At 38.0% G+C, this 17930-nt stretch overlaps 1 protein-coding gene across 7 annotated transcripts in view; it reads right to left on the minus strand.

Annotated features, from left to right (window-relative positions):
- The window catches only part of ALK (ALK receptor tyrosine kinase), a 305041-nt gene that overhangs the window by 197417 nt on the left and 89694 nt on the right, over positions 1-17930 (minus strand). For all 7 annotated transcript variants that reach the window (XR_010830090.1, XR_010830091.1, XR_010830089.1 and 4 more), the window contains exon 3: positions 15550-15714. Coding sequence is in view for 4 of the 7 variants with exons in the window: in XM_066993583.1 (XP_066849684.1) it covers positions 15550-15714 (165 nt within the window). In the remaining 3 variants the exon portion in view is untranslated. The remainder of the gene's footprint in view (positions 1-15549; positions 15715-17930) is intronic.

Raw genomic sequence — 17930 nt, forward strand, 5'->3', positions numbered from 1 at the left:
ATGCTTTACAAGTCTCACATTTTCTTTGTATCATCATTATTTAATTAAGCACAGTTCAAGAATATTCCCATTAAACTACAGGAGTTATGATTCTTAAGAATCCCCTAACTACATTCTTCATACTTAATGGAAAGAAGAGAATTTGGGACTTTCAATAAGAAATCTGTTCCCACTGGAATCTAACAGAGCATGGAAAGCGCTGATGATAGTTTTAGCCTTACAAGGCTCTCAATCTTCCTCCTATTTCTTCTTTCTGAAATTAAAAACAAACAAACAAACAAACCAAAAACAAAAAACACAAACACTCCGGTCCAAATACTTGCCAGTCCTTCCATTGGGGACAAACTAAACACGCTAATCATATATTTGAAGTACGTGGCCTGTCCAAAGAATCCTCTGATGTGAAGTATCATACCTATTTTCATCAGAGCCTTTGTACCATACAAAGTTACCTTGAGTCTTTCTCTTTTGCCATCCATAACTATGCAGTCATAACACCAATATAAACTAACAGCATTTATCACTAAACTGGGGAGAGGCTCTTTATCATAGAATGTATTGATAGGACAAGGAGTAATGGCTTTAAACTACAAGAGGGTAGATTTTGATTATTATTTTTTATATTTGGAATAAATTCTTTACTCAGAGTGCGGTGAGGCACTGGCACAGGCTGCCCAGAGAAGCTGTGGATGCCCCATCCCTGGAGGTGTTCAAGGCCAGGCTGGATGGGGCTTTGGGCAGCCTGGTCTAGTGGGAGATGTCCCTGTCCATGGCAGGGTGGTTGGAACTGGATGATCTTAAGGTCCCTTCCAACCCAAACTGTTCTATGATTCTATGGTTAATCTGCAGCCCTTCGGTTTTTACTGGCTCTGGCACGGTTCTATTAATCTTTGCATTTTATTGTAATACGATTTCAGTTCAGTGACTAAATATATTTACTCTGAGTTAAGATTCACAACTACCCAAGACAAACACTAATAAAACTATGGCCTGTATCATGATGTGAGTCAAGAGAGTAAGAAACAAGAAGCAAAAATTTAATCCAGAAGTGAGCTGGGATTTAACTCTTTTCTGAAATCATTGCAGCAAGGCCACTCTTAATGCATTTAGCAGCAATTAACACTCAAAGCCAAAACAGCTGCACATTGCTGATGCTCTCCAGATGCAAGCTAAGGAATTAAATCACGGGATAATTCAATTGGAAAATTGCTTGTAATTATGGAAAATACAGTGACTGCTTGACTGCTCCTGGTGACTGGTAGCTGCTTTAAGAATAGTGAAGTAGTCTGCGCAATGCATAGTGGATACATAAAAGTAGCTGTGTTAAGAAAAATCTCATTTAGTTTCACAAAGATATGGGTTTTACATTGTTAAAACTGTATTTGCTGACATTAATGATAATCCATTTTCACCGTGCCATTACTGCCAAGGAACAGAATGGCCCACTATCACTTACACACAGACCAGTAATATGAACTTATAGCACCTTTCCTCCGATGGAACTCCAAGTGCTTTGCAAACATACAAAAAATGGTGCAGCTCTAAAGAATAATGATCTGAAAAGGGTTTGTTCTTTCTCATCTTATTTAATATGCACGCAAGCAAACAGACCTGTACTAACATGTAATTTAAATCCTTGGTGCCACAAGGCCGACAACTTCTGGGAACAAAGGAGGGTGCTCCTCTACTTCAAACATTAAAAGTAAAACTCTCACTTAGATTCAACAACAGAAGAGTAGGATGCACAAAGGTTGAGCCAGAGAACCTCTATTATTGTTGACAACCAGAAAAAAAAAAATCCAGAAGAAATTAGTTTGACTTTTGGATTTACAGTTAACAGTGCGGGGGGGGGAAAAAGAAAAAAGCATCATGTCATCTGTAAACTCAGCAAATGTATTCGGAAAATAACAGGCTGATGCAGTTTTCTACACTCCATTTGTAAAATAACCTTACCAGAACTGAACCTTATTAGCATTACAGCATTTGACAGTCTGCAGATTATTTTAAGAGTCTTGCTGAGGGACAAAATGGCTGCTGGGTGTGATCATATGCATACTGACTCAGTGATGGAATGGGAAAAACACCTAGGAATGCTGACTTCCAGTTTTTTTTTTTTAATCATTAAAACACACAGCTCTGTTAGAAAAACAGTTAGGGCAGCAGTGGTTATTATAACAGACTATCCTACCTGTGCTGTTCTTCAGCTACTGAAAATTAGTTTGCCTGATTTTCTTTTTCTTTACTTCAAAAAGCACTAATAGAAAAAATCTTTATGGAACAAGAAATCATTTATTTACAAGTGGCCTCCCAAATCAATTACCCCATATCAAAGTTAAAGTTGTTACTTTTAGTACTATTAGCCACACAATAATTAAAATTGATTATAAAGTCACAACCTGTCATTAAGCTGCTGTCAATTGGGAAAAAATTCTTCAAAAGCAATTATTTTAAGTGATTGTAAAAAGATTCCCATCAATTAAAGAGACATCTGGTAATAGGGAAAACCTGATAAATTATCTCTTGTTCTCAGTGTTAGTACTTTTTAGACCAAAGGTGATGCAGGAGAGAAATCCTTATGGTCATTATCTCTGCCTGAAAAGGAGTAAAAAATCCATTGTGCTGTGGCCAAAGACAGGTCAATCTCCTTCTTTAGATATGTTTGGTGGTGATCAAAGTGCAGGTCTCAGTACCAGAGATGACAGGTTCTCAGAGATGACAGATAACATGTTCTGTGAACCCAATCTGGCAAAAGACACCCCGAGTATTTGGGTATTGGGTAGTCGTAAGAAATAGAGAATTTTTGTTTGTTTGTTTTTGTTTTAAAACAGATGACTGTAATACATCAAACACTGATTCTTAGCAGGACTAAGCCCTACAGCAGTTTTTCCAGTAAACAGATATGCTACCATTTCTACACTACGCATCCCCTTTGTTGCTTCCCTAGTGTTTTTCCCTCCCCGAGCTACGTCATTGTTATAGCTTCTCATTCCGAAGAGATAAAAAGTGGTCAACTCCACTACCAAGCTTCCAAATCTCAACAGAGTTCTCAAGAATATAATGTCTCTACCCTCCTGAACTTGTTCTACAAGCTTACAATACAGGTTATCAAACGGTTGTTGGTCTAAATTTCTGGTCTAATACTGAGTCTGGAGGGGATCGAAATGATTAAACAGACCACATTGAGAAATGCCCTGTGCAAAGGTAAACCTCACTCCATCTTTTCTATGTCCTCCACCCCACGCAGGAAGCACATAACATCAACGTACATAACAAGTACCAATTGCCAAAAAGAATAGAAAGGTAGAAAGAGGTGGCACAACATTACTTCCTTATACTACCAAACAAACTGGCATCTCTAAGGCAAGAAAGGTACTGCACCCACGTTAAAAAACAAACAAAAAAAAGCTGCAGCTCATACTCATACCAGGTCTCATACCTGCAGCTGCCAGTGAGATAATGCACGTTGCACATCTGTATCACTTTCATGACAGTATCAGGCTTTAAGGAACAACATATTCTTCAACTTAACATGCCCTTGCAGCTGGACAATGAGAAACTGGAGGCTTTCAGCAATTTCACAAACAGTCTGATTATAAATACACCTGGGCTAGCAAAATGCCAGTTCCCGCCCTCTGTAACCATTCATCCTGCAAGCTGACAAGGAGAACAAGAGGGCAATACCTGTTAAAGATCAATGGAGAAGGAGGGAATAGGAGGGTACTTTTCAGAATACACAGCAAAATAAAGAGTAAGGATTTGATTATGTTGCTGGAGTTAAAAAAAAAAAAAAAAAGAGTGATCTGTAGTTTCTGAAGTTTCTGCAGTCTGCATTATGAACAGTTGTCTTAGTTACAAAGAACTCAATAACTCAGCTCCACCAATAAAAAGGCTTAGCCGCTGGTAAAAGTAGTGTGCCAGGTAAAAAAAAAACGAGTAACCAATAAATTAGTTAATTTTCAGAAGTAGTTTAGGTCATTCTTGCTGTAATGGGCATAATTAACTTCACACAAACGGCCAGTCTTTGGTGCCCCACCCTCTCTGACGGTTAATGGGTGTAATGTTAAATAACACACCTATTAATCAATTTATAGCTCTAATACATTTCACCTGCCCACCCACAAAGCAGTCTGAGATGCATAGTTTCATACCGACAATAAAACACACGGCAGAGAGTGATTAAAATATTGCCTGTAACGTGTCCTTTCCACAGAGCTAATTCCCATCTCTTCGGGGATATCACAGCCAAGCAGAAAAGCTCTTCCCCTGGGTTATGCAGTGCTTTACACCTAGATGAGACACCTCACCTGGTTAGAGTTCAGTTATTTCAACTACACTTTATCACTCACTGTGTAATGAAAAGGTAAGTCAATGACCACTCAAGGTGTGCCCCTACTCCAACACATTTTTATGCCTCCCCTTACCTTTCCAGAGAGACACATTCTCCCCACAAGTCAGTGGAAAGAACTGGACTGCTCAGCTTCACACAGCACTCAGCCATGACAAACTCCCCAAACATCTCAGCTAAGCACATAAGCAAACACACAACACCAATACCACGGAAAGCGTTATTAGCTCTAGTATGACTTTATAACGTGACTTCTCACCTGTGCAAGCAAAACCCAAATGCTGGTCCCCAAAGTTTCATCTGCAGTGAAATACCCCTTAATCCACCCACAGCCTCCTGTCAAATTTCCACTGTACAACAGAGCAGGAGGTTTTGGGCTACTGGAAGCCCAAATTCATTTTTTTAAATAATAAACATGTTAACTTCCATTACTTGAGTTTTCCTTGATTTTAAGGTAATCAGGAATTCACAAGCTTGCTGAATATTTGTAAGTACCTCTAATTTTACAGAAGTCCATATTCAGTTCAGCTCTATACAGGACAACAATCACTTGAGCCCCCTGAACACCAAACCCCTACCATTAACCATTTGTTCTTCACACTGGCCATACAGTGAGAAATGTCTGCAGCCTGCCACACACCAACCTTGAACAAGTCGGGACTACATCTTAGTCATTTCTTGCTTCAAAGTCATTACAACCATCTCTATTTTTTCAGGAGGTTTACAGGTAACGGAACCAGATTTTCTGTTCTCTAACTAGGTAATCAATTCCCTCAGTAAAGCTAAGCCTCCATCTCTGCATCCATTTAATTTTCTCCATAGGTGGCTAAGACAAACAGATACCTAACCTACACTAGTATTCATACTTAAACAAATGTATTTAATGAAACTTGCTATTAAAAATGTTAATTGGTGCTGTTAATCCAGCTGTTGTCACTGATTTGCAAATGCCTTGGCATCTTTACTAAGCAGTATATTGTAGAATCCGCTCTGGCATAACAGATACTACTTTGGCTTGATTAGTAATTGGAAAGTTAATCTAAGAAATTTCAGTATGGAAAATTCCAAGTTCTGTATGTCACAGAGAAGTTTCAGCTCTAATAAAGTGGCCTTTATGATGTGTATGACCGACTCAGCCCCATCCAAAGTTGGCAGCCTAAAAAGCTATAATCTGTTACAGTAGTTGAACATAAACCATTCTCTGTTTCCTCTCCTTATAATTCCACACCTTCAGGAAAAACACTTAAAGTAGAATTAAACCTGCATCAGTACACTGTTTAAACATGGACTTTTATTTCTGCACTGCTCTGAATCAGCACCTTGAAACCTGAACAACCTTGCACCTTCAGCTGTTCAAAATTGGTATCAGAGCTTTGCAGCTTGGGCTTTTCTCTGATAACAAAATTACCATGACAGGTGAAAAGGAGTTCCCATCTAACCTTTATTAATGCCTTTTATGTGCCTTGCAAGGCTCCAAATGACTGCCAAAGATGCTTATCTGTGGTATACAGCAAAATGTTTCCCTTCATTCCCTGACCTTTCCGCTTCCCCACTGGAAGCACATGAAAGCAGTGAGATGACCAACCCTAAAAGCAGCACACAGAACAAATTACTGCAGCTCTGTTCTAAATCAGATTGTTTCTTTTGGCATAGGCAATGCTTTGGCTGTTTGAATACCTCTTCAAATCTGGTGAAGTCTACTCATCATCTTATTTACTCATGTTTACACCAGATAATTTATATGACAACCTCTCAGAGAAGAATGGAAAGAACTGCTCACAGCCATAGAAGAGGAAGAAGAAAAAATGCAGAACAATGACTAAAGCCCACTATTATTATTATTATTATTATTATTAACTCTTAAGGAAATGCCATTTAGAAATATGCTGTGCTTGCTTCTTTCATCTCTGTTGTGACACCTGAGTATTCAGCTAATGAAAATGACTTATCTGGGTTTGCAAGTAATATGAACCCACTATTATCAAGTCAAGATTCAAAAATAAAAATAAAGCAAAACACAAAACACACATTTTCCTCATTTTAACAAAAGACAAACACTTGTATTTATCCTCTTTTAAATTCTTATATATGGAAGGCAAAAGACAAATGCCAAGCATTTCTAGATCGGCTGCACTTGATAGATATGAAAGACTATGCCAGTGAGCCTAAAGGGAGTTAAGGGAACTTAGAGGAAGTGATTTTTTACCAAAAGAGGCACTCAAAATATAATTCACTACACAGAAAGGCAATGATGCTCAGCATAGGACTGGCATCTAGGTTTGCAGATTCCAAACAACATCTTGTAGCATGTATCCCAGCAGACTTACCATATAACGTGGGAGTGCTATATTGTATTGCTCCCCTAAGCCCCAAGGCAAGCCTATCTGCCTACAGCGAATATTGTGGGTAGTTGCTTCCCTGTCCTGCTTTCCCAGTATGGCCATTCTCATGTTCTTACATTATATGATCTGTTTAATTATTGTGCTCTCAAAACAAGCAAACAAAGAAAACAGATGAAACTTTAGGGATAGCTAGGGATAGCTTCTAACTCATAATTGAATGGAAGATTATTCATTATAAAGTACGCAAGATGCCTGGGGCCACCTAAACGGTCATTGCATGGTATTAAGAAAAGAAAATAAAATATTTAAAGATGTAAAATGATTCTCATTCAGTATCTTACCTTAAACACTACGACCTTCTTTGATTACTTCGAGTAGGATAAAATAAGCACTCTCAGTTTAAGCTGCTATAAGAGAAAACTCTAGAATTCCACAGTTAAGCTCACAGACCCCTGTAGAAAGGGATCTGGGATCCCTGTAGAAAGGGCCTGTACACAGGCCTGTAGAAAATCCCATATGATAATCTCTATTTATTAAAAGTGGACCAGGCCAACTTAATGCCAAAAATATTGCAGAGTAACAGGCATCTAAATGTTAGTGCTAGTTAAGGTACGAAAGATACATGAAGTCTGGAAGAGCTAGGGCTCTTAAGCTCTCAGCTTGGGCTATTAATTTAAACATGTTGTGTTCTAGTTTTGCTTTGGTAACATGCAGAAACCCTTCTCCCAGCTCTTCAAAACAGTATGAAGTAAGTGTCTAATGTAGAAGGACATTCTCAGACTCATAGGTAAAGAAACACAGGTTATAGGAATAACTGGTAATGCATATAATTAGACTATGCTTGGTAAGGAGTAGCTTACAAAGTAGCTACAAAGTTTACAGTGTCTTCCTGATACTCCATCATGCATTACATTTTTTATTTACAGAGACTGTAAATAGAGACTGCTACTACTTCTGGTAGCTGTCATTAGCATGGCAATATATATATATATATATGCACATACATGTATATATATATATACATACACAGAAAACCAAGGCAGCAGAAAGGCTAGAAATAAATTAAAACTATCAAATAACAATGTGTAAATTCATTGAATGTTCTTTGCACAAATATATGAGTTTTCTGTACTTGAAAAGTACAATAAAAAAACAATGTGCCCATGGAAACAAGCACTCATGGATAAAGAACACTACCCCTACTACATAGGAAAAAAATCACAAATCTGTGTTAATGCAGTAGTCTTTTCCTATAAAAAGGTTAAACACAGCCAAGAGCAGAATACACTTCCTTCCAGCTGTCCCTTCAATTTGCCTCTCATCTTGACAAGGAGAAAGTGTCTCTAAGAGTGAGAAAGAGGCCATTTTACAAGCCATTTATTCTTCATTGTCAGTGCCTTTTCTGGATATACTCGTTGAAGTACATTAGTCACAGGTATGCAGCAAGTCCTCAGAGCACACTAACACCTGATGCACACTGAAATTAATTTTTATTTTTCAGCTTGGGGAACAGAATGTTTCATGATGAGTTGCAAGCAAGTCTTCACTGAGTTAAGGAATTAGCAAAGAAGATTTCAAAAATCAACAAACACGCTTCTCCACAGCCTGCATAAATACATACCTACTGTATAAACAAACACACTGTCCTACAGTGAGATGATAATTTGTCTCTTCAGAGAAAGCTCATTAAAGAAAAATAACATTGCAATAACAAAGCACAAGTGTCGTACTAATGAGAAGAACAAGCTGCAAAATGCTAAGAACATCTGGTCTATTTCTTGTACTGAAAGAGAATGAGTTGGAAGCTGACCATCATAAAAAAAGCTTTTTTTTTTCCTTTTTTCTCCTCACAGCCCAACAGACTCTGAAGCAAGTTTGCTTTGTGTTTAGTGTATGAAAGTTATATAAATTCCTACAGAGCCATGTTGCAACACTTGATATGCGTTGCCAAGTTGAGTATCAAAATTTAAATCTCATGTAGAGCAACCATAACTATTCACAGTAAATAACATTTTTTATTTGAAAACCCTCTCTGTTTACAAAGAACGTGACAGTGACACCTGTAAATCCATAAATCTCTCATTTGCTATAAGGCCTATGAATAATTTTGAGCCTATGTGTTTTTTCCAGATCTTGCTTTGTTCTCCTACTATTTCATTTGTGGTTTGTAGCAGATCTTTTAACCCAAACATAACAATTATTTCCACTGATTCAATGGCTAGATCTTATGGAGGAAAATAACTAATAGAAAACCCAATCCCACTCTGATTTTACAAAATAATGGAAGTTTACAAATCTTCATAGGATACTTGCTGTTTATCTGAATATCTATAAATAATAAAACTAGGATGGCCTCATACTATAGCAGTATCTTTCTAAGGACTATTTGAACATCTGGACTGAAACTCTTCTGACTAGGATGAGCTATATTCTCCTCCAAAATTAAAAAGAAATGTGCTTATTGCACATCACAAATTTTAGAAAAAATTGAAGACATGAATATATGAAAAAACTTACATATTTTTCTTCCCATAAAATTGAAATTCTCCTGAGAAGACAATTCTGTTTTGTTTTCAGACCCACCCTGTCAAACCTCAAACACCATATATTGATTTACTAAAGAAAAGAAGTATAACAAATACTATGAAATCTTGTTTAAAAGATATATAAGACAGATAAATTCTGTGAGATCAAGGCGTATCCTGCAACCAGTCTCAGGATTAATATAAAGGGAAGACTTCTGTCTAGCATGAACCCAACTACTCTGTTTACCCCGTATTCTTTCCCCTAGTAGACAGCTTTTTAGCATTACAAGTGTTTTTTCTGCTTAAGAGTACTACATATTAATTAACATCTCAGCTACTTACTTCTTGCAAATCCATATTCATTTATACTCTTCGGTTCTGTTAATAAAGTGATAACCTGAAAGAAAATATTGTTTATTATCTTATATTATCTTCCTCATTCTTCTTTGTCTGAGTAGTCACAAATTAAAGTCAACAGCCATTTGATAATCCTGCAGTTCATTATCTCCCATTTGGTAATATGCTCAGTGCCTTAGCCTTGCTCCACTTCTTTAGTAAGAATAACAAAATCAAAATTGCATTAACACAACGTGCAGATAATTGTTTTAGAACTTACACAAGAGCTTTTCAACTAATCAGCAGCTGGCTTGAATGCTGTCATCTGCCATTTCCCTTGCCCCCTTCATGAAAGTTTAATCTACATTTTCTATTAAGGAGTTGCTTCAACTCATATTCACATTTGCAGACTGGCTTATTACTTCCTTGTTTCTTATTTTAAATAGTAGTCATACCTCCCCAGCTTATTTCTTCATCTGAAATTTTTATCAAGTATCTGCATATTTTCATGGTCCTGAAATATTCAGATAACAGAAGCTGCAATTCACTTAATTTATCTAGTATCACAAGACTTAAACGAGGAGCAGGCAACATTCTTGCAGGAGTGGTCAAGCTTCTAATCCTTCAAGTTTAAAACTGCATTTGCAGTTGGAAACACACACTGACACACACTGACATTCAACCAAGCACAGCTCTTGTTCTGCTTTGTGAATACATATTTTGGGTTCCACCACTGCTGGTCCTTCCTCCTTAAATACACAAGATGAACTTTGTACTAGTGGTTTCTCTCTTCCTCTGCCATGTAAAATCTAACTCAGAAGCACTGTGCTCCTAGATGAGGGACCAAAATTACTGTCCTCTATGAGCCCACGGGCAACATGACAATGTGATGTTGCTGATAGGAAGCTCAGCCGTTGGCTGTCTGGGAGAAGGATAATACCAGCACTGTGAAAAGGTCACAGGAGGGATGAATTCTCGAGTGGCACACTTTCTGATGAATACTAAACCACCTGTTACTCAGTGGCTCTGCAGCACAGAAAACCCTGAGTTTGAATCAAGAGTTGAATAAAGATGCATAGAATATATGGCTGGTTTGACCCACTGAAAGTATATCAGGAATATATGGCTGGTTTGACCCACTGAAAGTATATCAGGAATATATGGCTGGTTTGACCCACTGAAAGTGTATCAGAGAGGTCAACAACTTTTTCACTTGGGCACGACAAACACGCTCAACCACGCTGCTGCAAAGGGCAGCTTCTCCAGCTCACAAACTCTGTCATTCTAACCACAGACTGGACTGTATAACTAGCCTCCTTAGGAAATACTGCCACAGTTGCAAGATCTCCAGTTCCCCGTATTTCATTACAATAGACTGCAGTACATTTGGTGGTATAATATATTATGAAGGATCATAAATAATTAAGAATTAATCACACTTGTCAAAATAAATAAATGCATTCATTGATGCAGAATTTTAGATTTTCATAGCAGCATTTTGTTTAGTTATGAATTAAAAGAAAAAAGTCTAGTAATGGATTGCCTACTCATTGCAATACATACAGACCAGATTCAGATACTATTAGTAGAGTTTTTCTTGTCAATCCTTAGCATATCAGTGGAATTTTAACTTTAAATCTCTAATCCTGCAAAACGTTAATAAGCTTGACTTGAAAATATTAGTAGCTCCAGCAGATCTTATGTACTGTGCAGGGCCTAGGAAGCAGGCAATGGAGAAGAGTGAAGTATTTTAGCACAAAATTTCCAAGCACAATATTTCCAACAAGGTACAAAGTACCTTGGCATACACACTTCTACAGATTCCTACAGACAGTCCTGCAATTCCTCCTACCAAACAGTCAATGTTGTTGCACAAGAAATGGTTCCATACCATTTACAAGACTTTCACAGAACAGCAAGTAATATTAAATATTTAAGTCACACCTTTTCTCTCTCTAACTCTAAAAATTGTTACAAAAGAGTACAATTCTCTCCTTTTTCAGAAAGGAAGAAAAAATTGGGGTGAAGGATGGGAGAGGAACAGAACATCACACCAACCCTGCCAACATAGGCTGACTATCCATCAAGGTCAGCCATCTGTCTCTGAAAACAGACAGGTATAGATACATAGGAACGAATATATGAACAGGGTGAGCAAACAGTTGCACTTCCCCAGATTAATCCTCTGGCCTTCAGGGATATATTGCACAAGGATTTTCTGAGCCAGAAAAGGATTGTAATAGTGATAATTATTTTCTTCCCTGCACACCTCCTGTACACCTGCAGAAGGTTTTAGCACAAACAGTCCCCTTTGGAAATCAGTTCTACAGTTTTATTCTGTGCTACATACTGAGGGATCTCATTTGTTTTTGTTTTCAACCTGACACCTACTAATTTAACCTGATGATGTTCAATTCTGTATTAGAAGAAATAAGGAATATTCCTTCTATATTCATCTTTTCCTTGCTCTATAAAGTCTTGGGAGTTTATAAACCTTTTAAAATCTTTCATAAATATTTTATAAAATCCTATGATTTGATAAACCATTGCCACTGTTAGATGTCTCTTCCAGGCAGAGAAGAGCCCTAGTCAGTTTAAGGGCTCCTAAAACAGAGCCATTGCATACTTTAGATCATCCTTGTTTCCATTCTTTTAATAATTTTCCCAGATGTACTAAATGTTTTTTGATATATGGGAACCAGAAAATAGAAAAGAATGATGTATTCTAGATATAGGTGACCCACATATTTATAAAAGTGTATTATTTTCTGTTTTCTACTCTCTTCCCAATTAATTCCAACATGACATTTATTTTATGACTGCTAATGAGTTGATATTTTCACAGTTCTATTCTTACCCAAAAATCAGCTTGAATAATTGCAACCAGATCAGAACTTATTCTTACATATGCCAACTCAGACTGTTTCTCCCACCACTTCGATTCACATAATCTACACTAAATTTCACCTTCCACCATTGTCTGGTTAACCATCCTTTTTCACTTCTTTGCAAACCAGACCTCTAATTTCCAACACGTAATAATTTAATATCAGACTTCTTCACCTCAACATTTACCCTTATTCAGATCTATGATTTGTGTGATACTACACAATGAACATGTCAAGTGAACATAGCGCTCAGATGTGACCATAACCAAATACTGAGACATCTAAAACTTGTTCTTCCTCTAGGTACTCAGATCCATGACAATTTGATCTGATTCCTAGACACTGAGCTATATCACGCTGCAGGAAATAAATAAAAAAGAAAAAAAAAAAAAAAGAAAGAAAAAAGAAACAGAAATACTTTCAGTGTGTTTCTTCGGGATATCTACCAATGATTTCCTGACAAACCTTTTACATAAATGTTCATGAAGCACAATGAATCATACCTAAGGCATTTGTCTCTATCAATGTCTTAACACGACGTGATAGCCGAGTTATAAGGATGACCTAAACCATCTCAAAAGCTGGTTACATTATCTGTTTCTCTCTGTGCATTACTGTCTGCAAAGGAGATGAAATGAGATTGAGATAATTGGAAGTACAATTTGCAGGAACCAGTGGGGATTGGAATTACTTGTGCTTAATTATTTCAGAATGAAACAGACCGCATAACTATTTGTGCCAAGCAGCTGTAATTAAAGTGATTTAAAGTAGAGATGCCAGCTCCAAGTGTTGATTTTTCAAATGACTTTTTATACACAAAAAGTTAGTCACCTAAGAGTTTCAGACCAACAGTTCTATTGAGGGGCTTAGGAGAAAATCGTCCAACAGATTTGATAATTACAAAAAAAAAAAAAAAGGTAACCCAACCCCCAAAACCTCATCCCAGCACCCCATCCAAATAAATCCATTCAAATAATGTGCCATTAGTTACGCGGCATACTTTGCAATGGGAGAAAACAGTAGAACACAAACTTCAGCCTAAGCTGCCTATACTCCAGAGGGAGAAAGGAGTGGGAGGGGTTGGGGAGTGGGGGTGGAAACAGAACAATGACAACAACAAAAAAATACCACCACGACAACTTTTGAGCTTAGAAATGGAATTTTATACCAATAGGTAACTAGAAATCATTAACCAATAATAGTCATATTTCTGGGATACAGGATCAGCTAACAGTTTTTCTGTCTTCTGCTTTGATAGATATTTAAAATAAATACATAAATAAATACAGACAAAGGTATAACTCTACCAAAGAAAAGCTCCACAGTGTCTTGGTCAGTGTCAGGCCCTTCACCTGGGATGATACCTTTATTGTTCACTGTTTACTCCATTTTTCCCACTCCAGGAAAGCAACAACTACTATTTTTAATTCAAAACAAGCATGTTTTAATTCCTGAATTTCATTAGCAGTCAGCTTGCTTGAGGATTTAAGAAAAGGAAAAATATTTTTTCAGCAGCAGACATTCTGATTTACCTCAAACTTTCACTTAACTATCTTTGTAGCAAGAAATTTATTATGCATATATATGTTCTTTGACGTGAAAATTAGAAGATATTTGCATGTATCACAAATGCAGTCCATTTGTTTTAAACACAATACAGAACCCACTAAAATGACTTGGTTTGTTGATGAACCAGCGTTCAAGCAATCGGCCTTGAAAGTTAATTTATAATGTCTTTTTGGGGAAAAGTTCTATACTCTTGGTAAGGATGAGAAAACAGAATTCAAGAACAAGAACAAAAGCTGCACTGAAACTTTTCCTTAGTCTTTACTTGAACATAAGAACTGTTACAAGCAATACAGTCCGATTGCAGGTCTGCAAAGTCAAATGACATCTCTGATGCTGGCTAGTAAGGAAAGGATCTTTTCACTTGCAGCTTTCTGTAACAGAAGCTTTTTGAGTCAAGGACTGTAAGCAGACTTGAATTAAATAACCAGTGATTAATGTGTTCTGCAAGAATTCATCCAACCCTTCTTATGCATACTTCTGGCCTCCATAACATTAATTCGTGCATCTTATTACCACGATTTACTCAGATACTACATGGAAAATATTTCCTCTTGTATGTTCTATACACAGCATTCTTAACTTCATGGCTGCTTCCCATTGCTCTTCAATGCACATTTTTATAGATCTCACAGTCGTCACATTGCAGACAGAATAAAGCATTTTTGTTTATTTTTTTCCTAGTACAAAATCTGTTCCATAGCTCTGATAATGTTTGTTACCCTTCCCTATACCTCTTTGTTCCATATTCCTGGTTAAGCTTGTAGCCCTAACTCCACTTTTCCACTTTGTAGCTCCATTCTCAACCACCACCGCACCCTTATAGGGAAAGGTTTCAAGCAGGTCTTACTAAACAGCAGGAAAGATGCTAAGAATTTTTAGCTTTCTCATACTTAGGAGGGTGAAAATATATCTACCAATCTTTTTATCACTTAAAATCTTAATGAAATATACTGCCATTCACAGATATGATTATAAACAGGAAAAATAATTCCAACAAACCACATTTTCATCCAAAGAAGAAGAAAAGTGTTACACTCCTTTCTCTTCATGCTTCCTAGCTGTCTCTACAGGCAAGATTTTTTTTTCTTATATTAAGGGCAAAACCTATCTTTTGTTTTTGCACCAAATAGAAAACCTGAGCCCTGAACACAAGGATAAACAGCACCTAGAGCAGTGGTAAAACCAGTCTTGGTGATTTTAAATAATTTTTTCAACCACTGAATAACCTTAAACATGAGCACCACAGGACTATTCTCATCCAGATATTGTCCATAGAGAGATCAGCCTTATACAGAATTTACATAATACCATGTTTTATATTCTGCTTCCCATATATATAATGTAGATAAAAGCACATACTTCATATTCAAAGTGACTGCCTTTGTTAATCATACTGTTCGAATTCACTGCCTCCTGCAGCGAAAGGATTATAACTGCCTGAAGTATTTAAAAGGGCATGTTTGGTTGGTTGTTTATGTTTGGTTGTTTGTTTGTTTAAAACCAACCACTACAACCAAGGCATGACATAGTTGTATTCATCTTACCTTTTGGTGTATTCTCAGAGTGATCTCTCTCTGGCACATCCGGGATGTTTAGCTGTGAGACATCCTCTGCGCTCACTCTGAGCCAGGCTTTGCTGGGGGCTTCCTGATCTTTTGAGGAAAGGGAATATTCCAGCTCACAAGGAGATTCAAAATTGCAATCAAATACTGGAAAAAGAAAACAGACACAGAACACACCAGGTTGACTAAGTTTAACTTCCTCTGTGCTAGAAGGTATGTTAACACACATGTACTTTTTTAATGAGTAGCTATAGGGGAAGTCCGTAAAGAGACAGGCAAAAAATTGTACGAAATGGACCACACCGAGATACATTATGGGGGTAGCAGCAGATCAAGAGGAAGACCCAAAAGCCAGTAACTTCTCTTGTGAACAGATAAAAGGACAGAACAGGCTAAATCAGGGAAGGGAATCATCTAAACTAATAGCTTAGTCACTTGATGCTACATAGACTTCTCACCGCCTCCCACAGTTCAGCCACCCGCTGCAGGAGGTCCTCCACCTGGGCACACATTTGCAGGCTGGTCTGCTGCCTGTCCCTGCTACCAGAGAAAGGTCTAGACACTTCTTGCAGTCTGAGGTTTGTACTGCAGCCTCTCCCTTCAGCAGCTCTACGTGTGTGGAGGCATCAGACGGTGCTGGGGTACATGGTAGACCCGCTCACCCTCCCAGCTGGAGCTGCAGTCTCTTCTCTAAGACAAGCGTACACCATTCTGCCTTGAGGGTGAGGCAGGATGAGTGCCCTTGACCAGTGCAAACGGTCACTGAACAGTCCCTGCTGTTGGGTTATGTGGATTTCAAGCCTCCCACTTGGCCAGTGAAATAGCCCTCTTCTGAACAGACACCATCCCACAAGACCTGCCGTGCAAACGCCCTCTCCACGCCCTGATTGCCGCGCCATGCCGTGTTCATAGCACTCCCTAGGACTGCCTTCCGTATGCCCCGAGAGCGGCCGCGCTGCTCCCGGCCCTGCCCAAGGCTCATCAACCGCTCTCGTGAGAGCTGCCGGCTCCTGGCGGTTCTCTTCACTACTCAGGTGTTTTGTCATTCACTCTGCGTTTTAACTGCTTCATCACACCATGGAAACCATACAATGCAAGGAATCCACACACAGCAGAAGTAGTGATAACAAGGATTTTACATATTTCTTTAAATTTGAGTGCACATGCTGCCATCCTCTTCAGGCCTCCATGCTATCAATATAAATTTTACAAATAAATACATGAAGCACACTTCAATTTAGGCAGCAGTGAACCGTGGATATATTCATGCTGTACAGTTTACTACTACAATATTGTACCCAAGCTGAAAACCACTTTTATATCTAGTCCCTTAGTTCTTTAAAAAAAAATAAATAAATCTGTAAGTGTTGAGTCTATTAAACTTTGCACCAAAGCCCAAATGGAGAAAAGAGCAACCAAACACGGAACTACAATTTATAGAAAATATATCATTATTAGTGACTAGTTCAGTTACAGGAACACCTTGATTAGTACGCTTTTTAAGGCACTGTCAAATAAAGAAAAGGAGGGGGGAGGATAGAAAAGAAAAAAAATACACAGCTCATGCAAGGGCATCTTTGACAGAACCCACAGAACTACGGAAGTGAAAGCCTGGGCCGAGGAAAACACACAGCAAGAGCAAACATTTCAAATCAGATACTTCATTCTTTGTGGGCTTCTCTCCCTCAACAGTCCTACAAATTTTCATAAGCTTTCTAGTGGTCACTGCTTGCTTCCACTCCTCTGCTATCAAGCTGCTGTGAACAGAAGCCTTTGTGCTTTCTCTTACCCTCCTGTCCCCATGCAGAGAAGGTTTTTGTGGACATCCACATGGCTCTCTCATTTTCAAGAACCTCCTCCTCCTCAAAAGAAAACTGTATATTGTTTGGGAAGCATGTAAAACAGCAGGCTTCTGACTTACAACTGGGACAACTTAATTGGGGTATGTGATTTTAAATAAGTTATCACATTGAGTGTTATGACCCCTGAAAACAACTAAAGCTTCCATGTGAAGTGGTGAAAATAAAGGAAAAAAGACAAGTAGCAATACTATTTCCTTCCCTTGCAATGAACAGCCTACAGAGAACTGGACATCTAACATGCTGGTTGTGGTCAAGCTGGATGGCCTTTACAACAGATTACTCCTTGGAAGAAGAGGAAACTATTTACCTTGTACATCTTCAGAGTGCCTGTGATTTAATGAAAACATACTTGCATCTGTAACAGAACTCAACAACCCTCCCACTCCTCTCCCTACACCACCAGAATATCTGCGTTCTTCATAAGCTCTTATTTAAATTAATCTCATATCAGAACAAAATTTCACTGCTACTATCTTATTCAGCACAAAGAAATGATGACAA

The sequence above is a fragment of the Anser cygnoides genome, chromosome 3 (genome assembly GCF_040182565.1).
Source record: "Anser cygnoides isolate HZ-2024a breed goose chromosome 3, Taihu_goose_T2T_genome, whole genome shotgun sequence".
NCBI lineage: Eukaryota > Metazoa > Chordata > Aves > Anseriformes > Anatidae > Anser > Anser cygnoides.